General features: G+C 43.0%; 2 protein-coding genes across 5 annotated transcripts in view; one reads left to right on the top strand and one right to left on the bottom strand.

The window, feature by feature from the left end:
• KAT2B (lysine acetyltransferase 2B) overlaps nt 1–593 on the bottom strand; it is a 65988-nt gene extending 65395 nt beyond the window's left edge. Inside the window, exon 1 of one of the 4 annotated variants that reach the window (XM_043540940.1) lies at nt 575–593. Coding sequence is in view for 3 of the 4 variants with exons in the window: in XM_043540937.1 (XP_043396872.1) it covers nt 40–294 (255 nt within the window). In the remaining variant the exon portion in view is untranslated. Of the gene's footprint in view, nt 1–39; nt 383–574 lie in introns of those variants that run through there. The other 3 variants (XM_043540937.1, XM_043540938.1, XM_037890426.2) reach the window with 3 other exon arrangements.
• Nucleotides 594–16818: 16225 nt separating this feature from the next.
• PP2D1 (protein phosphatase 2C like domain containing 1) lies at nt 16819–23853 on the top strand. Its single transcript, XM_007053235.4, has 2 exons — nt 16819–18058; nt 22824–23853. Exons 1-2 carry the CDS (start codon nt 17032–17034, stop codon nt 23798–23800), a joined length of 2004 nt encoding a protein of 667 aa, XP_007053297.2. The 5' UTR covers nt 16819–17031; the 3' UTR covers nt 23801–23853.
• The last annotated feature ends 23 nt before the right edge of the window (nt 23854–23876 follow it).

Here is a 23876-nt window from a genome sequence, read left to right on the forward strand (position 1 = left end):
GACTGGACCTGCCCAGCCCCCCGCCGCTCGGCTCGGTACCTTGCAGGCGGAGTAGACGCCCAGCTTCTCCAGCTTTTTGGCCCGCGGAGCGGAGCGCAGCTGCGCCTTCTTCCCCGCGCTGCGGGCCGAGCCGGGCTCCCCGCCGCCCCCGGGGCTCTCAGCGGCGGCGGCGGCTGCAGCGGCACGGGCCGGCCCGCCGGCAGCCAGCCCCCCCGCGGCCGGGGAGCCCTGCTGCAGCCCCCCGGCCCCGCCGCCTCCTGCCGCTCCCGCCCCGGCCCCGCCAGCCTCGGCCATGCCGCCGCCGTCTCCGGCCCGGAACCCGGCAGGAGCCGCCCGTCCGGCAGCTCCCTCCGTGCCCGGCTCGGTGCGCCGAGCGCTAGACCCTCCCCTTCCCCGCTCCGCCGCCGGCTGCTCCCCGGGGGGAGGGACTGGCCGCGCCGCGGGCGGCCCCTCTGGAGCCGGGAGGCGGGGAGCAGCGGCAGCCCGGTATTGCCGGGAGGGCCGCCCCTTGTGCTCCCGGCTCCGGACCTCCCAGCCCACGGGGCTCCCCCAGCTCAAGGAGGGAGGCACCGACCTGTTAGCGGGGAGGGACCTTGCCCAGCCCGCCGGGAGCATCGCCAGCCGCTCAGTCCAGCTGTCTGCGGCAGCCCAGCGCTCCCAGCCTCCGTCCTCCGGGCACAAGCAGGGTGCGTGCAATATCGGCTTTGTTGTGTTCCCTCCCCCCAGAAAAAAGAATACAGCCCAAACCTGGGCTGAGCGGAGACTTAAGATTGCTGCTGCAGTGTATTTCTTGCATCGCAAAAAAGTATAAAGGAAGGGTAGCGTCCGTGTCGTCGTCGTCGTCCCCCCGCCATGACCTGCTAGCGGCCACCTTCCTGGTCTCACACGCACCCTTTCAGTTCACCAACACCCTACCCTAACGGGGCAGTGCGCTGCCTCAAACTCCACTCTCACCCCAACTCCCAAAGCGACACTTAATTTACACAGTTAGCATGTAAACTGAAACTTACACCCTCCAGAGAAAGAAGGCAATATTTATTAGAGTCAACGTTTCTTACCCTGCCAGAGTGGTTTTCAACCTGGGATCCGCAGACTATGTCTCAGGGGACCCTGAAAAGTCGTCCTTACCATAGAACAGTGTTTTTCAACCTGTGGTCCGCAGACCATCGGCATCTGCACACGACGTCTAAGATTTCCAAAGGGGTTTGCACCTCCATCTGAAATGTTTTAGGGGTCTGCAAAAGCAAAAAGGTTGAAAACCACTACCCTACCAAAAACACTAAGTTCTACTATATGTCTACTTTGTGGCTTTCCAATAACAAGATCAGCTATAGTCAATACATACTACTAAACCTCCCACACAAATAGACTTAATCAATACATGTATATATGCTATTCCAAAACCAGACAAAACCTATATTAAAATAAAGTTAAGATTGAGTGTATATCTGTAAAATAACAGTAAACAACATCAGAAGCATAATATTGTGATTATCCCCACAACAAGCATCACAAACCCAGGAAATGGAGGGTTAAGGTTAAATTTAAAAGAAATGCAAATATTTTAAGGGTTGGAACTACCTAAGCACCCCATGACCTTAACTCTATTAGCTTAACTCTAGCTAATGACACCATGCAATAGCCACATAATTGTGACTGGTACGTAAGTGTTTGTACTCCTAGGCTAAATTAAACTAATATTTAGTCAGGCTTGCAAGGCCTTGTGCTTAACTGAGTAGCATTTCTGTCTATAACATGATACCTTTTGAACACCACATGGACCAATTCCAAGATTTCAGGGAATGTTCTAGGCATGAGTAGGTACTACCTTACTGATCTGGGGGAAAACAAGAAAGGTGAAACATGGGGGACACATGGACATTCTGTCATCTGTATAGCAGTCACAGCCTCAGGCACCTCTGCAAGTGTCTGTAGATCAAAGAGCTGGTTAACAACAGCCATTAATATCTTCCAGCATAACCATACCCCTAACTCATCCCTGCCCATTCTCAATAGAATCTAATGTTATGAGTAAGGCTATGAATATGTCACAAAGGTTGAAGTCATGGAATCCCTGACTTTCAGAGACCTCCCTGACATAGGGGCCCCATAGCAGCCCAGCCGCCACCGGCAGCAGGGCACCCCCTAGCTCCCAGCATTGGGGAATCCCCGGCAACTTCCCAGCCCCCATAGGCAGCGGCCCCCCAGCTCCCGTCAGCACTGAGGGAATCCTGCTTAGTGGTTTGGGCATTGGCCTGCTAAACCCAGGATTGTGAGTTCAATCCTTGAGGGGGCCATTTAGGGATCTGGGGCAACTATGGGGGATTAGTCCTGCTTTGAGCAGGGGTTGGACTAGATGACCTCCTGAGGTCCCTTCCAACCCTGATATTCTATGATTCTGTGATTCTTCAGGCCCCTTGGGCAGCAGGGGAATTCCCCGGAGTGCCCCAGCCACCAGCAAGGTATCCCCTGAATGCCACAGCCTCCATGGGTGGTGAGGGATGCCCTGGAGGGCCCAAGCCTCCGCCAGTGGACCCTGCAGATCCCAGCCCAGCAGTCAAGAGTCCCTCCAAGCTCCCAGCCAGTGCAGTGGTGCAGGGTGCTTGACTCTCCTCTCCCCTCGCCCCCATTTTGTCAGGGCTATTATTAGTAAAAGTCAGGGACAAGCTTCCATGAATTTTTATTCATTGCGTGTGACCTGTCCATGACTTTTACTAAAAATATCCATGACAAAATCAGCCTTATTTATGAGCTAAGGTTAAATCTTATGTGTTGAGTTAGGGGGTTGAAACTAATGTGTAAATGCAGAGGCAGCGCTAGCCCATATTTCCCCCTTCCCCCACACAAAACACATACATCTGAACCTCAGAGTTACGACACCTGGGAAATGGAGGTTGTCGGTAACTCTGCATAAAGCACAGTTCGGGCTGCAACTCCAGCAGCTGACACTCCAGGCCAGGCTTCAACAGCAGCTGAGCTCCCACCTCAGCGCTGGCAGCTTCTTTCTCTGGATTGGACTGAGTTTGCAAACTTGTCCCCGTCCCATCCTGTGCGTGCATGTGTGTGTGTGAGAGAGAGAAAACAGCAAGACCCCTTCTCCGCTGGATCCTGGGGGGAAACAGCGCATCCCCCTCGGGAGGGGGGGGGGTTAAAGTGGAGCAGACCCCAGCGCTGCTCCTGCTCTGCCGGCTCCAGCTGCCTTGGGCTGGCAGCCCCAGCATCTTTACCACCTAGCTGTAAGTGGCTGCCCTGCACGTGGGGGTGGGAGCGAGGTGGGGACAGGCAGCCCAGATGTGCCTACCTTTAAGATGCAATACAGGCACAGTACAGTAGTATTTGCTTTTTTCTTTTTTTTTTTTTTTTTGGCCGGGGGGGGAGGGTGTCTCCATTGCTATCTGATTGGTTATTTCCGGTTTCACATGGTGTCTGGTTAACCAGTCAGTCTGGTGTTTGTATCTTTGAGGTTCTACTGTACTAAAAAAGCTAATGGGGGGGCCTCCTTGAGCTGCTCTGGGCCCTAAGCAATTGCTTAGTCTGATTATGCCTAGTGCTGGCTTGCTGTGAATGTGCTCGTCTCTTAAAATAGATAGTGTTAAGGGACCACACCTAAAGCAAGGCCTACTAGAGTTAGTGTGTCCAGAAGCTAGCACCGTGTGCGTGGAATGGTCCATTGGATATTGTTCTAACCAGCCGAGTGTGTGTAAAAACACAATCTGGGATACAAACAAGAAACAGGGAGAGACTGAAGCAGAGCAAGCCAAGCAGGATCCCATAAACAGGGCTTGACACTGGCATAAGCCAAGATCAGAGAGCTTTTGGGTCTGGTGCAGTCTAGAGAGGCTTGGTGCTGTAATCAAAGAAGCTATCTCCTGTTTTTGGTTCCTCCTACATTCAAAGAAGCAGGACTTTGTACATTCCTTGTAAAGAAACAAGATTGCATCAAAGAAAATACCAGATTCCATCCTTGATTTCTACTCCCAATTGGAACATCCGCAGAACCTCAAACTTTGACTAGCTGCTCATGTCAAAAAGATGTAACACTAACATGTTGGCCCCATGGATGACTTATCTTTCAGACAAGAAGAAGACATATAATAAGGTGATGGGGGCATGCACAAAGCCCCTGGCATTGGGGTAAATGGGGGATCCTGGTATGGGGGAGGGGCAAATGGAGGGCAGAGAGACCTTGGCATGGGGGAGGGGGCCACACAGAGCCACTGGAATGGTGAGGAGAGGCAATGGGGATGCACACATAATTGCTGGCATGGGGAAAGAATGGGTGACCCTGTTACAGGAGGACTGGGAATGGGGGTACACAGAATCCCTAGCAGAGGGAGATTGGGGAACTCTAGCATATGGGAGAAGGGGAAAAGTGGAATATGGGTAGAAGAGGGAATGGGGGTGAGTCCCTGGGGTTGAGGTAGAGAATCCAGGACCCTGGTATGAGGGAAGCGGTGGGGACACAAAGCCCAAGGCATGAGGGACGGGATGGTGGCAGCAGGGTTGCAAGGAGTCCCTACAGTAGAGTGGGATGGAAGGGTGATATACAGGGAGCTTGTAGGAGGAACGGAGGGATAAAGTGTGCAATGAAGTCAGCCTACACAATCTACTACGGTTACATCTACACTACGAACCTTACAGAGGCACAGCTGTACCGCTGCAGCTGTGCTGCTGTAAGGTCTCCCATGTAGCTGCTCTATGCCAGCGGGAGAGAGCTCTCCCGCTGGCATAACTAAACCGCCCCCCAACAAGTGGTGGTAGCAATGTGAGCAGGAGAGCGTCTCCCCCAGACATAGCACTGTCCACACCAGCTCTTTTGTTCATGAAATTTATGTCAGTCAGGGGTTTCTGTGCTGTTTCCCTACAAAAAGTGCTAGTGTAGACAAAGCCTAAGTGTAATTCCAAAAAACAACTTCTAGGGGACTTCTAGTTAAAGGCATATTAGGTTGTTTTTTTTCCTCCCTCAGGGTGTCACTACAGGGCAGAGTTAAGGTTGTGTGGCTGCCTTAACTGTGTATTTTCAGACCTTAACATGTCTGGATTTCTTTTATGACTTGTTTGAAAAATAAAATGTCAAAAGTAGCCAATGCATGAAATATCAATCAGTTTTAACTATATGGGAAGTTTGAAGAGTCTGTTTATTAAGATCATTCCAGATCCCAAACCAACCAACCAACCAACCAAAAAAAGCAAACACAAAAACAACAACAACAAAAAAACAAGCAGCTTGACACTAGGTGCTAAATTTCGTAATGGACCTATTTTTAATTACATTTTAACTCAAAACTAATTAAATGATTTACTTGTGAATTCTCAGAATATTCATTCTGTGTCCAAATAGTGATTTTGGGCAGGATATGCTGTACTCTTAATACAAAGCAAAGTGGTTGAAACCCAGCTTCAATTGCAAAACTCAACTCAGCTATGAGGAACCACAAACGGCAGTTCCATAATAACAAAATCACAATGTAAAAGGTTGGAGTTAAGGTTGTGGGCATTTAAGTGTTTTGGTTTTTTTCAATTCCTCAGTGTGTGCACTGAAGGCAATAGCACTGGTGCACAGGTGAATTCCAGGGTGATGTACAGCTGCTATAGTGTATGAGTCTACTTGTTCGGACTCGGCACTTGTTGGTTCAGGGCCTAACTGGTTATTACACAGGGTAAAGTATAACTGACTATGCACAAAATGTACGAAATAAACAAAGGGGAAAATTCCAACTTCTTTCAATTCTAGTAAATGTAAATGATGCTTGTAACTATAAGTGGTACAACATTTTCTGACAAATATGTGATATTCAAGTTAACAGTGTTCTATTAAAATGGCTGACATCTTTTTTTTTTTTTTTTTTTTTTTTTTAAAGACAGACTGTCCCGGTGGCCTAGTCATTCAGTACCACGTAATACAGAATACCAATAGATAATGTGGACATCAGTTAAAGTTGTTTGTGGAAACTGAACCTCATATTAGCTTACAAAGTTAGTCCTTTTAAAAATACAATTGTTATAATTTTAGTGTTTTATTTCTTTGATGGATTAAATATAATAATAATTCTTATCTACCGTATGTTATAAACACCACATTAGATCATTCAAAGATCATTTTTAAGCACATTTACTTTTGTCTATTTTTTGTTTTCCTCTCAACTACATTTGTCAATTTCACTTTAAGGTTCTCTACTGCATGGTTTAGGTTGCAAACACTATAGTGAAATGTTTATTTCTTAAAAATTAATCTTTTTCCATTGGACTCTTAACATTCCTGAGCACATTTCTCTTAGGCTTTGTTGAAGTGCCTTTTTTCCCCTCAAATACGAGCTTCTCTTCAAGATCAGTCATCTTTAGTTTACGCTCAGTCTGCAAATTGAGGTTGAAAAGTGCATTGTCTGGCCCGATCCTGCAAACATATATGCACTTAACTTTACACACGTGAGTAGTCTCACTGACTTCAACAGGACTACTCATGCGTGTAAAGTTAAACACATGTTGAAGCACTTGCAGGCTCACGGCCTATGTGAATAACTGCTTCAGTCTATCCTCCAAGGTCTTAAAAAGCCTTAAGTGATTCTATTTCCATTTAAAATAAAAGCAAAGATGAAAAATGTTATGAGATACTGCTTTTTATGAAGCAGTTGTTACTTTGTCTAGCATGGTTTATATTCTGTATATGACATTCATGTAAGTTTTGTGAAGGGAAAATGAGTTATGTTTCAATGTCATAAGTAAATAAAATAGGATAGGATATTGGGTATTATGGTTTGAAATAACACTTTTATAGTTCTTCCTTCTTCTATCCCCAAGAGTGTGGTTATCTTACAGCACCCATATCTTTTAACTTTATTGCTTAATAGACAATGCAAACAATAAATTTAGCAGCCTGTGGTTAAGGAGACAGTTGCTATAGTAACAGCTGCAAACACCCCTGTCACTACAAATGCAGAAGTACTACTTTAGTGTTACAGAGAGGAATGGCTGCAAAAGAAAACACTTTTTAGCGGTAATAGGTAAGCTTTATAATTTTTCATTCAATAACAAAAACAGGAAATGTTGTATTACATTCCTTATCCTCATTCAAATCCTCTGCTAAAATATTCAGTAAATAAATCAAAGCCTGACACAAATTTGTATTAAACTGCATTGGTGACAGTCAAAATATGCCCACCTGTCTCCATCCACTACATTGGCACTTGTAAAATATAAGGGTGATTCACTTCTTGGAAACATTGGGCTAGATCTTCAGCTGGTGTTACTTGTCATAACTCCAATGAAGTCAGTATTGCTATGATATTATGAAGTTCCCTGTTTAGTGTGTCTCACTGATACTCTGGTATCAAGTGTGCTTAATTTATAAGTACAAAAATAGCTGTTCTAATTGAACTTCATAAACTCAGTTAGGGGATTGTAAATCAAACTAGTTAATTGAGTCATACTTTCCAAGCCTAGAATCCTAGAAATGTAGAACCGGAAGGGACCTCAATAGGTCACCTAGTCCAGTCCCTTGCACTGAGGCAGGACTAAGAAGGGACCATTGTGATCATCTAGTCTGACCTCATGTGTAACACAGGCCATAGAACTTCCCCAGAATAATTCGTGGAGCAGAGCTTTTAGAAACACATCCAATCTTGATTTAAAAATTGTCAGTGATGGAGAATCTGCCACGACCCTTGGTAAATTCCAATGACTAATTACTCTCACCATTAACATTTTATGCCTTATTTCCAGGCTGAATTTGTCTAGCTTCAACTCCCAGCCACTGGACCGCGTTCCACCTTTCTCTGCTAGATTGAAGAGCACATTATTAAATATTTGTTTCCTGTGTAGGTACTTATTGACTGTAATCTAGTCACCCCTTAACCTTTTCTAAATAGATTGAGCTTCTGGGTCTATCACTATAAGGCATGTTTTTTAATCCTGTAATCATTCTTGTGGCTCTTTCCTCTTTACCAACATCCTTCTTCAACTATGGGCAGCAGAGGTGGACACACTATTCCAGCAGCGGTCACACCAGTGCCCAATACAGAGGTAAAATAACATCTCTATCCCTACTTGAGATTCCCCCGTTCATGCAACCAAGGATTGCATCAGACCTTTTTGGTCACAATGCCACACTGGGAGCTCATGTTCAGCTGATTAGCCACTACAGCACCCACATCTTTTTCAGAGTCACCATTTCCTAGGATAGAGGCCCCCATCATATAAATATGGCCTGAGTTCTTTGTTCCGAGATGTATACATTTACATTTAGCCCTTTTAAAAGGCACATTGTTTGCTTGTGCCCAGCTTACCAAAAGATCTGGATCCCTCTGTCTGAGTGACCTGTCCACCTTATTATATGCCACTCTCCCAAATTGCATGTCATCTGCAAACTTTTATCAGTGAAGATTGTATGTTTTCTTCCAGGCCATTAATCAAAAACAATAGCATAGGGCCAAGAACCAATCCCTGCGGAACCCCACAGAGGCTTCTTTCCTTCTTATTCATCATCAATAATAAAGACGCTGCAAGGTAAATTATACCCCAAGTAACCTCTGTGAAACTCCACCGTCTTCAAATTCTGCCCTCAGTGACGCTTCACTTGGTTTACCTAGGTGTGACTAATTGGCACTAACCAGAAATTAGTGAACAATTCTATTGATGATACGCAGAAAGGAGTCAAATCCACCTCATTCGCTTCTAGCTATAATTCTTATCCTACAAACACAAGCATATGTGTAACTTTACTCATGTGGCTAGCTCCATTGACCCCCGTGAGGCCACATGTATGCATTAAGTTAAGCATGTTTGCAAGCATTTGAAGTACCAGGGCTTATGTTAGTCCCGCAGAGCTAGCAGAAGTAAAAAGCACTTATTTTTGTCACTTATGTAGGAAGATAAGACTCTGAATAGACTTAGGGATCAGATCTGAAGAGCAGGAATGTTATGTTACATAGTCACTTGTGAGAAGAGAACCCCCATTTTTCAACTGCTTTCCCTGCCTAGGAGCCCAAGTTGATAATAAGAACTGGAGATGTTTTTATTTATTGACCTTCCTGATAGATTTGCTTTTTCCCAAATATACTAAATTTTTAAAGTAAAAACTGATAAATGGAAGAGCGAGAGAAAGGATCATTACAATATTCCTGGGCTATTTTAGTAACACAAACTACAGGGAAATGATGTAGTTTGTATTCAATGCTTACGCAGAACACTACCTTATTGACTTCAGTAAGAGTTTTGACTTAGCAAAAACGAAGTAAGTGCTTTAGCAGTTGGCCATAGAAGCACAGGATGCTATGCTACTCGCACCTACAAACTGCTGAGCGCCTTATAAAATCAGCGACTGTGTACCGGTGTTAAGTTCAGAAGCTCATTTTAGGAGCTATTTAGCTACCCACAATGAGAATTTAAAGACATGGTCAATGTCTTACTATGTATTGTATAGGCCTCTATTGTATTATTTTACAGGATTCAAAGATGGTAGGCTGCCCCATGCGTTGTTTTGCCCTTCCCCTTTCTCCCCCTACTACTCCTCCCATTGTATCCTGCCCACTCCACTGCCCTTTCCAATACCCTTGTCTCTCCCCTTCCTGCCACTACTATTTTATGAAAAGCTCATTGTTAGGTGGTAGCATTGTCAGAGTTCCCATCTTCTTCACCTGCTGCTGCTCTGAACAGCTCGTGGTTGGCTAGACCTCTTCAGTGTCCTGCATCATCCCACTTCTCAGCACTTTTCCTGGCCCCATCTCAACCGGCTACTTGTCGGCACTGATGTTTTTCTTTCTTAATATCGCCCAGCATATACTACCACCAAGGCAGGTCCATGGGGGCTAGTGATGGTGGGAGGGTTAGTATATCCTTTACCAGGGTCAGGTAACGGGGAGTTAAAAATGCAGTAGCTGGACTATTCCATGCTGCTTCTATTGCTGCCAGCATTGGAGCTGCACTGTTGGTATTACCGTGCTGTGAGAGAAAGCAAAATGCTAAGGAAGACACAGCCACTTACTGCCGTCAGGTGCATGCAGCTACATTAGGAAAACTTGTATGCCTTTCTCTGCAACTGTCCCAGAAAAGGCTTAGAGGTTTTCCTGTTGTGGCCACCTCATGCCAATGGTGTAAACGCCCTTCTGATTTGCTTCAATATTTATGGGTCAAATTAACACCACTGCAACCTGCACGGGTGCAAGCTGCAACAGCGCAGTGCGTACCTACGAAGCATTCTGTTTTGAGTGCAAAGAGTGCACCATGTCCATGGCATAGCTGTTACTGCAAGGATTACAGGTTTGTAGGTTGTTGCACCTGACCTACAATGGCCAGCACAGCTCCCTGAAGCAGATGCATAATATCTAGAATACGTAAGTGTACATTTGCAGCACTTTTGGTTGGTTCCATTGCCCACTTTGAATGGATCTGCTCTTCACAAAGAACTGCATGTCTGTCCTAAGGGACTGAGATGACACCCTTTTACACCCTCACACTTGCAAATGCGATGGTGGAAACTTAGTAGCAACCTCTGAATTTGCTGCCACACAGACAATGGCATGAAGTATCAGGCAATATTATGCTGAGCACCATCAGCATTGAGTGTCTGTTCTCAAGGAGGGAAGTAAGGAGCTTAATTATGTTCATTCACTTTTTCTATAATTATTCTAATTATGTTTGTATTTTCTTCTTTTGCTTTGTAGCTAGACTAACAGCTTCCATCTCTTGTGTTTTTCTCTAGGATCCAGAAACGGGAGTGGTCTGGGCCCAAGTTTCTCTAGGCCCTCCCCGTCCATGTGGCCAGCCAAATTTCCCTTCTCCCCTGCCCATATGTCCTGCAGTGGGGGCCTAGTGGGGCTGTATCATTGCTCTGGGATATACCATGGGTGGGTGCTGACCAGAGGGTGCTAGAGCATTATGGTAAGATATATTGATTCACTTGGGGAAGACACAGTGTAGTGTTCCTGTCCAGCCCCTAACTAATGTCCCTTTTGCTATGGTCCCTTTTTCAGATGCTCTGCGGCTGTGCATGGTCTCTGAGTCCACCCCATAATGACATAAGTGCCCTGGTAGAAGGTTTATGATGTGATTGCTGTTCTGGCTAACAAGGGAGTTTTGTCTTTCGGGTGGAGTTTTTATATAGGTTTTAGAAGTATTCAATACAGCTTATATAAATTTTATTTTACAGTAAACTTGTGGGCCTCTGATGCTGCTTTTGTAGTTGGAGTTTTAGGGTAAGGGGCTGGGTAGCGCTGAGACCAGATAAATATTGCCTTGAGTGCTCTTGGGCCTGCATGCAGCTGGTAAGGGGGTATCTTGACAAGTGACAGAGCCATGCTCTGGGCAGTCAGAGCTGTCACTGAGGGGTAGGGCCGGAGCATTGTGGAATTGCACTTAGGGACCAATTGCACCATTGCAGCCACTATGCCAGCCCTTGCGGTCTACACTGGCACTACAGTGGAGTAGGGACACACAGAGCTTATCGATGCTCAGAGGAAGAGCTGTACCTGTGATGCTGCGAATACTAGTTCCCATTGGAAGCATTTGTGTGGCTGCCAGGTGTGTGACATGCCTGCTAGACGGTTGTAATGGTAGTGGGAACATTAACAGTCTTGAGTGCAAGCAATTCCCTTTTGAGCTACCTCCAACCTGTCCATGTATTACATGCGAAGGGAACAGAGCACAAGTCAGAAGGAGAGGAGAAGACCTGACAGCATAGAGATAGTATGAGCAGCATTTCCACACCATTGGCAAGGAGGGACTGATAGGGACGAGCAAGCTCAGGGAAGAAACGTGGGACAGAGAAGGAATGGACGATTGAGAAAGAAGGGAGGAGACAGGGAGACAGGAGGGAAGGGAAGGAGATGAAAAACAATGGGGGGAGGGGGTATGAATGATCCTTGTTCAGGGAGAATTTCCCACACTGTGGCCTTTGGAGGATGAAAAATGTGGTGTTGGGTGATATTATGATGACATTTTCAGGGAGACTATGACCTCAGAGACACATCATCTTTTCCTTCTCCTCCTCCTCCTATATGTGCTAGACTGCAAAGGTAAGTCAGCCAACCACCTTTCCTGCATCCATGTTATTATTATTTGTAGTGCCCACAAGTATAGGAGGGGTTTCAGAGAAAGCTCAAGGAAGAAGGTCCTGTGGCCCAAAGAGTTTACAGTTGAGGTGATGGCCATGGCAGGTAAGTGAGGAAGGAGCACATCCTGGAGAAGGGAGAGGAATGACGTGGGTAAGGAAAGCTGTTTACAGGGCTCTTTCATTTGGATACTGCATTCTTAATGGCTACACAACATCTGAACATTTTACTTTTCATTACACATCAGATTTTTGATGCTCAGTTTAATTACTGGCAGGTTCACAAATTACAAACCATGTGATTGAAATGTCACCTCACTAGACTGCATTATAGCCAAACTGTAGCAGCAGCAGATACAGACTAACTATATGCTATACCCACATTGACCAGCTCAGAGTGCAATAGCAGTATAGCAGTAAACCAATGCCCAGAACTAAAATGTTCCTGAGATCGTGGTGCATTGTGCAATATTAGCCTGTGGCCCACAATCCTATGGCCTGGTAGCCTGCAACACTTACATGTGTAAGTAGCTTTGCTCACATGAGTAGTGCTACAGAAGCCAAGTAGCCTACATTTTATAGTAGTAACATTTTAACCAAGATTTAATGCATGGGCTCTCAGATGCAAACAGCTTAGCAAATATTATATTGTTGGTGCCCTTTTACTGCTCTTTAATAAGGTGACCTGACATTTTTTCCTCACCATTTTAAGGTGTGGTTTTTCTCTGCTTTATTTTTATGTTTAAACACATCAGCAGTACCTGTCTTGGCTTCTCTTTTCTTGCTGGAGCACTGGAGTTGCACAGGGATATCGCAATAGTCTGGAACCTTAAGTCTTCTCATTCCTCTCCCACTCAATGTAGGGCTCAGAAAGCAGTAACTCAGTTTCAGTATATTGTGATATCACTATTTCCCTGCAGTTCTTTCGCCCTCCAGCAGAAATAGGGAAGTCAAGACCTTATAGCTCTCCTGGAAAAAACAAGCAGGGGGAAAATGAGTCAATCTCTATACATCAATCATAAAGACAGTATAACACCTACCAGTGCCATGTGGACACTCTTATTCTGGTATAAGAGTGTCCACACGAGGATTTATACCAGTGTAACTATCCTTGTTTAATTCTAGCAGTATAACTAGTACAATTTTCCTGTGTAGACAAACCCTAAGAGTGCCCACCAGTGGGAAAGCACTGATTTAAGTAAATTAATTTGAAAACTGATTTTAGTTAAACCAGACAACTTTTGTGCAGAACCAAGACTGTAAAAACTCTACCCCTATTTAGTCTGGAGATGCCCCCACTTACATCAGGCCTTTTTGATGCCACCACTTTTTTGACCCTTCAGTTCAAAATTTAAAATATGCAGAATGCAACAAAACCATGGAGAGAGCACCATAATCACAGAAGCTGCAACCTTTTTTCATGTGTGTGTGTAATGCTGACCCTCACATGGGTGTTGGCAGTGGGGATCAAACCTGGGAACTCTGGAGCTAAATGCATGAGCTGCTAGTGCATGAGCTAAAAGACACCTCTCTGTTAGCCAAGGCTAGTAATTCTCAACCAATTAACCATTGTGAGTCACATATGCAGCTATGTGCGCCGCATCCACACAATATATATATATATACACACTACCTGTATGCCCTGAGGATGGCACATGGACCGAGCTGTGTGCTGATTGGGCTGTGGGCGCAGAACCACTGGCCAAGCCTGTAGCAGGCTCGTGAATCTCTAAGGGGCCTAGCCACCACCAGAGGGGGACAGCGTACCACTTCCAGCAACAGGGGTTACATGTGCAATTATTTCCTCTGCATTGTTAAGGCCGTGCAGCATTTTAAGAGAATCTTGCTATACATATTTCAGCAAGACACCACCTCCCTCATACAAATAGCTCCTGGAGCCTGAGAGCAATAGCTACCTGTCTGGGCAGGGAGAACACACACTATGATATTACAAAGGTTTTAATAAGGGTTTGCTAATATTGTAGCAGATGCTACTGACCACAGAAGGGGGGAGTCCATGTATAACTTTTTAAATGATTTTTCCTGTCTCAAACTAATCAGAGGTATTAGGTTCAATAAGGCATCTTAAATATATTGCAGGCTTTTTACCATAGCAAAAATATTTTAACTCTCCTGTGACTAAGAACAAAAATCAATGGAAAGAATTTTGTTTGACCAACCCCCTGCCATCAGAAAATATCCCCGTCTTTCAGACGCCAAGTAGGATAATTACCAGCTTGGCAATAGGGAACTACAGGCCACAGTGCTAATTGCCAGGTAGACACCTTGGGCCTGCAGCCGCTTGGGTCTACCACATTTAAAGGGCCAGCCCCCAGAAAGGCACTTTAGGGAAGAGTTCCTACAGTAGGGCAGCCCTGCATTTGGGAGTAAGAAATGGTTGACAAAGACATGGCCTTGCTGGTGGATGTCTCCCCACTGTATTACAAGAGTATATTGGAAAATTACGTTGGTGACTAAAAGTTACAGTGAAAATTATTTTGCAGTCTTACCTATAACAAATGCTATTTTCTCTCATCTTTGTATGTATGAGTACATATGTATAAACACAGCATGTATGTGTATTTGCTAGATAGAATGCCGTATGCTGTAGTTAGCTGTGCCACACACAAACACTTCTAGGTTCTTATACTGTACCTATCATTGTAGTATCTGAGGACCTATGTACACACACTAGTTAATCTATTTATCTAGAGCCAGGTAATGCTACACAAGGAGTTGTGATTTTTATACATATCATATCACATTACAGTAATGTAAGCAAAGGAGAGAGAGTTTAAGTGCTTCATAATACCATCTGCATGATTTCTTAGCCATTACATATTATAAGCAGAGTTGGTAGTGCCACCTATCGATAAAGTTGTCTGACACTTTCCCTTATAATACCATCTTTTTCCACTTACAGCGTTAGCGGTTTGAGTGGATTTTTCCACACTTCAGACTGATTTATTTTAATTTAATTTTATTTATTTGTTTTTAATTTGTTTCCAAGAATAAGACTAGGAAAAACACATTGTTTTGCCCATGTTAAAACACATTCTTATAACTGAGACACTCCTGTGCCCCCATGCTCGAGAGCAGGGATTAGGAATTTGGCGAGGGATTCATCCTGGTGTCAGATATGTGCCTTATGCCATCCCTAGGCAAATCTTTCCAAGTATGTCAGGTTATAAGCTCCTGGAAAATCTCAGTTCACGCATGCTCCATAGAGACTTTATTAGTGGTTGATAGCTAAATTCCCTGACAATTCCATCTGCACTGAGCATGCTACATGCAGGAGCTGCAGTGGTTGAACAAGACTTTCTCTGCACTTGCTGCTCCAGTAGTGTCAGGCCTAAGATCTGAGAACAGGGAAACTCTCTCTCCTCTGATTTCAATGTTCCCCCTGCTGGTTCAGTCAGCGTGGAGGATGAGGACTGAAATGAAGAGGGGACAAGAGCTGAACCTGGGGCTGAGATGGGGTGGAAAGGGTAGACTAAAACAAGGAATTGGTGGTGGTGGGGATGATACTGGGACCAGCTGGGCAAGGAGACTGACTGGGAGCTAGGAATGGGAGGAGACTGAAATCATATGAAGAGCCAGGGGTAGGGGGAAATTGGGACTGGCTGGGCAAGGGGACATAGAGCCAGTGTGGGGGAAGACTGAGATTGCACAAAAAGCCAGGTGGGGATTAGAACAAGTTGCTTAGATGGGAAACTGGGAGATAGAGTTGGGGAAAGATTGGGACTTGGATGGGGGGGTCTGGGGGTAGGGCCGGCTTTTTTCCCGCCCCAAACTCCGAAAGCGCAACTGCCCAAGCAAAAATAAAAAAAAAAAGGGTGGCCGGAATGCTGCCCCTGGAATTGTGCTTGCTTTGCTGGTGCCTAGAGCTGGTCCTGTCTGGGGGATTGGAGAGTGGGACAAGGAGCACAGGGAGTAGAGACTCTGATAAGGAATTGAGAGACAGGGAGAGAAAGGACCAGCAAAAGGGGTTAGGTTTGGAAGGCACAGGGATGGAAGGGTCAATGCCCACTAGAGAATACTCCCCTGAAGAAACTGAAATGGAAGCCAAGAAAACCTGCTATTAGTATCAGTTGTTCCCTTAGCTCAAGTGACAGAAGTCTGTGCTGTGGATCTAAAGGTTACAACCCTGCTTATGAGCCATGAAGGGGTCAGTATGAAGCCACAGCATGGCAATGTGGTTTTTTCTGTTTGCTTTTTTAAAAAGCTAGGAAATTACACATAAAAAATGACATTAAAGAATATAAGGTTGCAAAGTCAAACACTCAAAAGTTAGGAAAAGGCCAGAATTAAGGTCACCTGTGCAATGTTAATTCAGTCCCTTTGTGCATATACATGATGAGAGTCTTAATTACATAAATACATACTATTTTTCCACTTGAGACCTTAAGGCTGAGTTTTTACAGCTAAAATTGTCAATGGGAGCTGCACTTTGAACATATAAAGTGCTATTTACATATGTTTCTTTGACGGTAGGAGTCTCAAATTGGGCATCCAACATTATCTTAATTTCTCTGCACTTCCCTTCCACATCTATAAAATGGGGATAGTGCCCTATTACCAGGGTGTTGTGAAAATGAGACCCACACAAAAGCCCATGAAGAAATTAATAATTCTATATTCAAAGAAGTGTTTTAATAGTGTGCTGTAAATAAGGAGTGGGACCATATACATTGGACAAGGATAAAAACAAAAAAAAGAAGCTGCTTATGCAGTGTGAGCGCTATTCAGTCTATGCCCCGAATTCTGGCATTTCCTAACTTTTGAGTGCTTGGCTTTGCAACACGAATTTGTAAGTTTATATACCATGTGCATTCATCTTAAATCTTCCAGCTCCTCGGACATATACATGAATATAAAGTAATTCTAATAATTTTGAGATTAAAAGAGGGCATGTATGAAGGCTAGATTATTGTAATTGTATTGGATATTAAAAGGGGATTTTAACAATATTCAACTCCTTTTGCAGAATGACATGGGAACCAAATTTACAAAGTACCTTAAAAACAGCTGACTTTGAACTCTACAGACATGAGGAAGATCAGGCTGAAAAGGTCGGTTTTGTGCCCAGGAAAGTAGATTCTGGGGATATTCCAGTTCTTTGTTCAATATGTCAACAAACAATATACCCACATCAACTTTTTTATCATAAAAAAGAGCACAAAGCCCTAGCTCTACTGGGTTATCATCGTCCATGGCTTGAAACAGACACCAACAAACTTTTACTTCAGAGACAGCAATTAATTTCAAGACTGATCAAGTTTTCTAAATACACTGAAAGAGACAAACAGAAGATTGATTGTTCACTAGAGCTACTTAAGAATAAATCAAAGGGCACCCCATATTTTAATGTTGATAATATTCTTGACAGTTCTGGATACCTCAAGAAAGTAAGCAATTCTCTAATAAAAGCATTAGCAATTTGCCAAGACAAAAATTCAACATGGCGAGCAGATATGGAAGACACATTCATTGTGCTAGATAATTATGGAAATAGGTCAGATACATGTTTTTTGGGCTTATTTGATGGCTCTCATGGTGTGTTTGCTGCTGAGACAGTTTCAGCAGAGTTTCCACTTTTATTTCTTGACCAGCTGTCTCAGACTGATTCTTCTTACAAAGTCAGTGGAAAAGAGGAACAGATCCTAGATTCTTTTGTCACAGTAATCAAGGGAAATTACAGGGATCAGGAAAAAGCTTTTTCTGGTAAAACAGATAGTGATAAGACAACCAAGCCAAACATTTATGAATGGATTCACAAAGCATATGCTAAGTCCTTTTGGAGAATGGACAGACTTTTACGACTTGGAAGGAATGAGGTTTCAAAAGTTCGCTGGAGTAGCTGCACAGCTGTTACCTGTTTAGTGGAAAGGATCAGTAATGAAAAGGAAAAGAGCATCAAGGAACAAGAGGCGACAATGCTGCTTGAAAACAACAGCAATAATTCAGCAAAGCCATCTGAAAGCAGTACCGGGATACTGCATATTGCTAACATTGGTATGTAAGTTATTGACTTATGGAATTGTTGTTTGTTGTTTTTTGGGCTGGGGGTTGGGCATTTTTTTTTTTGGGTGCTTTCCTCCCATCCCCAATTACAATGGGAAAAAAAAAATCTAAGGCAAGTTTAGCGGTAAGAGGTTTTATTTGACATTCTGGAGGGTACATGACGAAACCCTGTGCAATGGATGCTAATGTCAGACAATAAGTATCAAGCTTATTCTATAAGAGTTCATCCATATATCTGATAGTATGTTTGGCTTACAGCTGTAAATTAAGTGAACATTTAGGGTCACTGGTATATTTACAAGACTTTGAGGGATGCAGGAAAAATGACCGGCATAAAAAAGTGGAACAAACAGTTGAGAGGAAAACTGAAGGTTTAGTGTGGGACATGCTGTCATTTTAAGGCACAAAATCAGAAGTCTTCCCTTTCCCCAGGCCTTATTCATTTTAACTTTGGTGAAAACTTAAGCCAAACGTGGGTCAAACTTAAGTAGAGACACATATGCAATGTCTACACTAGGGAATTTTACCCCACTCCCACCACAACAAAACACTGGCATTAGTAGCAGCTCAGGTGCTTGGGTTTAGACAAGGGTCTGGCTGCTTCTGCTGTTTATAGTACTGGGTCAATGAAGCCAACCAAGAGTAATTGCCTCCTCTTTTATTCTGTTGTTACATGGGGAGGAGAGCTAGTGCTACCAATCTCTTGAAATGTAATGTTCAGGGGTAATTTACGCAGATTCTTTTCCTCTTTGCGAGTGTTTTAGGTGGAAGCTCTGCTCAGATCTGATTCTGTTTTCAATAGAATCTTGCTTTTACCTGACTAGAGCTGCAATAGCCACAAGTACATCAACTGATAATTACAATAGGGAATATTACCAATAAATTCTCACCACTGCTATCCACAGTTCAGATGCACAGTGGTAGCTTTAGTCTAGACAAGGTGCTGTTAGCTTTCACTAGTTATATCTCTGTTCATTAAATCTCCCTGGGGAATTTTTGGGGTCAAATTCACTAGTGTATACAAGGTCCTTGTGGGATTTGAAGCAAAGTATTCAACTGCTTTGCAGATGTGTCACAGGTCTCAAAACAGAACAAAAGCAGGATCATTCCCAGTCTAAACCAGATTCTACAGTGAGAAGACAGACTCAGGATAAACAGAAACAAAAGGGTATCTTTTGGCATGGAAATCATCTCTGATCATTAAATTGAGACTTTGTAGCACTAGTGCTTTAAAATTAAGAACATTTAAAGACATCACTCTCCATTGCACCAAACAAGTATCTGACAATGGCCGGTTAGACCAGCTTGTACAATTACTAGGAGCATTTTATGTGCTCCTATCCCACTAGTACTTGGAAACCAGCTATGAGATTAAGAATTGCACTTAATCTGGGAGAAATGGGAACTCCATTCAGCCCAATTTGTTTGGGTCATTGGTTACTGTTAGCCAGGAAAATGTTGGAACCCATCTGTCACTTTATGTAGTAGGGGAAAACATGTATAGTTCAATGGGATGGTAACATGGTCCAAATGCAGCAAGTTTGGGATGATTCCTCAGCCCCCTCATATCTAATATGCTCTGCCCTATGTCCCACTCCCAACCCAAGCTTCACCTTAGGCTCTATTAACCACACGGTCCAGGTCAAACATAGGTAATGAAACAGGGCTTGGACTCATTTTGGGGTACTGTGGCCCAATCCTTTCAAAAGAATTAAAAAAAAAAGACCACAATCCATCATTTGATATTTTAGTCAATTAAATTGAATAAAAATGAAGTCTAACTACCCAATGAGCCATTTGTTTTAAATGCATTAGATTCATACACCATTAAAATGAAGCTTGATTCCCCTCTCCCCTATGCCAAGGGAGAGCTGGTGCATCATCTTACAAGTGTTGAGTGTTAGGTTCAATTTTAGAGTAGCAGACAAGAAAATCTGGTAACTTTCAATTTAGCCTTAAGAGACAAGACAGTTGTGTCACAAAACCACCATGTAATAATTCTCAGAAGCAACCCTTTTCTGCAATAAAGAGATATTGTGGGTCTGGACTGTGAGATTAGCAAAAATCACGCTAGAACTCACTAAATTTTAATATAATGTAGCATCTCTGCATTATATAATGATCTGCCACCAGAAGCTTATTATACTCATGTCCCCAAAAGTAAGGGGCAGTCTAATATAATCAGCAAGAACTCCACTGGTTACAGGAAAGGTTCCATTAGCATAAAACCTACCCATGCAAACCACTGGGTAGAGAATAAGGGAGGAAGTATCCAATTAAGGGAACCTCATGTAACATATCACACCTAGAAATCATAATTAACAAATCATGTGCTTCTAGTGTGCCTGGGCAAACAGAACACCGAGCTCATACTGTCATCATTTACATATATTTGGTCCATGCATACATTTGCAGTCACCCAGTAATTGCTGAGGTCAGCACACTAAGGCTTTATAGGAGTTATTTAGAAATTGTGTATGCACTGTTTCTTGATATATGAAAGGGGAACTGGAGTTTCTGGAGCATATGGTGAGCAACTGAAATGGGATGCCTGCAGATTTGTGGAGTAGGGAGGGAGAACATTGGAGATGTCAGGGTACCATCTAAACCTTTTCTATTTCCCCTACATTAATCACCCACCCAGCTCTTGGGGACATCTGTAGACTCCATGACCTAATTCTTGGTTTGGCAAACTTCCTTTGGTTCATCAGAGTGGGACTCAACTGCCTTCACTGGACTTGCATAAGGGTAACTGATTTGAATTTAGCAAACAATTTTGTTGATACAAAGAACAGAATCCAGCTCACTACTGGCTCTACAATGCTAACAAGAAAAAAAGTTAGGTCTCCAAATCCACAAAACGGACCACTGCTGTATAAGATGCCTTTTTACACTTTTCAGAGTAGAATTGTCTCAGACACTGCCAGAGAACACACAAGACACCAAGAATATGGTTTAACTGGGCTGCAGTTTTATAAATTTAATACATCTGGAAAACTATCCGGAAATAACTCTGACAATGCAAGTTCACCTTCTTTCCATAATTTGTACCATCTGGGAAAGAGCTACTCCAAAACCTTCAACCTGATCCTAGCATTGTTGCTGGAACCCTTCTCTCCCCTTACGGGTGGGTTGAGGATGACCGTAGGACATTAGGAGCTCCAAACAATTTATCCATTCCCTTCTTTAGGGGGATGTGCTCCCCTAATCCTGCTTCCAATTCTGGTCTATAATTGAAAGCAGGACCAAATACCTGCACTAGATACCCAACAAGTTGTAACTAGATAAACACCTCCCAGCCTCACCTATCCTAACTTCTGGGTCTTCCTAGGCTGCAGCAGGAAAGGTGACAAAACTTAGCCTGCCGGGGCCAATCTAGCAGCAGGGGAAAAATTCCTTCTGAGGCCCAGAAACCTGATCTTACTCTATCTCAAAATAAGAGGGAAGGAACCATTGCTGCCAGATGCAGTATGCCATTCCAGGCAGGGGAAAGAACTGAAGACCCACTGCCCTCTGGCTGTGCCACACAGTCAGTGATCTTCCACTACATTCTTCAATTCAGGAAATCCACTATGGAGTCCCTCTTCCTTAAACCCACTAAGAGGTGAGATGCCATTCTTAGAAGGACCCAAGCATTTTCTTTCCCCTGCTGGATCAAAGGTTCTCCACCTCAGGCTGCAGAGGGGCATAGTACTTTTAATCCTCAGAATAAATTAGTGCTATTGTCAAATTAGTTGATATAGCGTGGAATTAGTCAATTTAATGGCCTTTCATATGAGGTTACAACAGCTCATCATGCAACTTCAGAGAAAATTTAAGATACCTTATTCCTGAGAACAACAACAACAACAACAAGCTGGCATGTCCTAATTTGCACTTTAACATGCGCATCTTGTATTGAGACTTAAGCATTTTCCATTTCAAAGATCATACCACCACAAGTCTTTTGGATCTTGCAAAAGCATGTACTTTTTAAATAAGCAATTAACTGTAATTGAGGAGCTACTCTGTGTACAGCATGGTGACAGGAAAATTAAGCAAAATATTTTAATGTAAGTGGCAATACATAATATGCATAATCAGTTATAGCTATCCCATTGATTAGATTACAACCATCACTGCAGTATTTGATCATGGTATAAATTACAAATGAACACCAAGTCACAAAAAATTTAATTTAAGTTTCTCTTCTTTACAAGAGACATAAGTACTAAAAAAAAACTACAGACTACACTGTGAAAGACTAACAAGCACATTCTGACTGGAACCAGGAGAAATGCTAAGCTGTTTATTTTCTTTCCTGTACCTTAAAATTTCTTTCTGGAACTATACAAGACTTTTAAAATGTATACATTTTAAATAGCTATTTAAGAAAGGTATTTAAGCCTTTAGGCCAACACTGTCTGCAAGCACTGACCTATGTTTCAAATTCATTATCAGCTGCTGGAATTTACACAAAATTACATTCTTAGCCTGATATTTTGAATTTCAATTACAACCCATCAAAAGTTTAGAAATACAATGCTACAGTGACATTTTAGAAAGTACAAATACTCCTTCAATCAGCAAAGATTTGTGAGACCAGTGACAAGCAGAACAGCATAAGGATGGATGTCAGCATGCAAATGTGTCCCTTTCACTTAGTTTTTGACAATACGAGATTTCACCTGTCAAAATGGCTCATTACTGTGAATAGTGTTTAGTAAAAAAAATTCAGTTGCACTATGAAATGCAAAATGTACTTATTTTATTTTAGGTAATACACATGCAGTCTTATGCAAAAATGGAAAAAGCTACTGCCTTACCAAAGAACACAGTACTTCAAATTCAAAGGAAAGAGACCGTATACTTCAGAATGGTGGAAACATCAGCACGAATGAACCAAAAGGACTAGTTGAAGGGCTCATCAGAGCTACTCGTGGCCTTGGACATCATGGAGATCCAAAGTTGAAAAAATATGTTATTCCTGTACCACATACCATATCTGTCCCTATAGACGATTCATGTCAATTCCTTATTTTAGCCTCTAATGGGCTTTGGGAAGTTCTGGATAAAAATGAAGTGGTTACATTAACTCTAAGGATGTTCACCTCTTATTTGGAAATGTATGCCCAGCGAGAAGAGACTTCTATGCACAAATATCAGTATTCAATAGTTCCCTATGAAGACTATTTATGTAGTTCAATGGGTATTAATGACTTAGAAGACAGAATCCAATTATGGTATTTTAATAAAGAAGCTTTCCTTCAGAATCAATGTGAAAGCAGTCTGAAAGAAAATAATAAAAAATCATGCTCATGTAGCAGAAGAGATTCTCAAAATGAAAACAAGATGCAGCCAGGCTCTAACAAAGAGAGTTCTGAAGAAGTGCAGCAGTTAGACAATCACATAAAACAAGCTGATACCAAAGCATGTCTGTCTAATAACCATGGAACACGTTCACAACACACAGAGATAATTCAGTCAGCCTCTGGCAGTCAAGAAGGTTCTAAAGAATTGAAACAGTTTGACGATGAAACAAAAGCATATCTATCTAATAATCGTGGATCACATTCACAAATTGCCAGCAAAGGAGAAATAAATTTGGCAACATTCTATGACAGTGCAGCAAATTACATTAGTAAACAACTGGTAAAAACTGCATTAGCAGCAGGTTCTCGAGATAATATTACTATTTTGGTTGCACTTCTAAATGGATGTGACAAGATACCTAATTATATTCAAAATGTGTAATGTGCTTACTAGAGTACCAGAGTGTGTACAATATAACCTAGATTGAGGCAAGTCAAGTTACATGCGTCTTAAAGTG

The sequence above is a fragment of the Chelonia mydas genome, chromosome 2 (genome assembly GCF_015237465.2).
Source record: "Chelonia mydas isolate rCheMyd1 chromosome 2, rCheMyd1.pri.v2, whole genome shotgun sequence".
Lineage (NCBI taxonomy): Eukaryota > Metazoa > Chordata > Testudines > Cheloniidae > Chelonia > Chelonia mydas.

Excerpts from the sequence above, each read along its gene's own strand:
- PP2D1 (XM_007053235.4), top strand. The coding sequence starts at position 17,032 with ATGACATGGGAACCAAATTTACAAAGTACCTTAAAAACAGCTGACTTT. Across the intron at positions 18,059-22,823 it reads ACTGCATATTGCTAACATTG|GTAATACACATGCAGTCTTA; the intron begins GTATGTAAGTTA and ends ATTTTATTTTAG.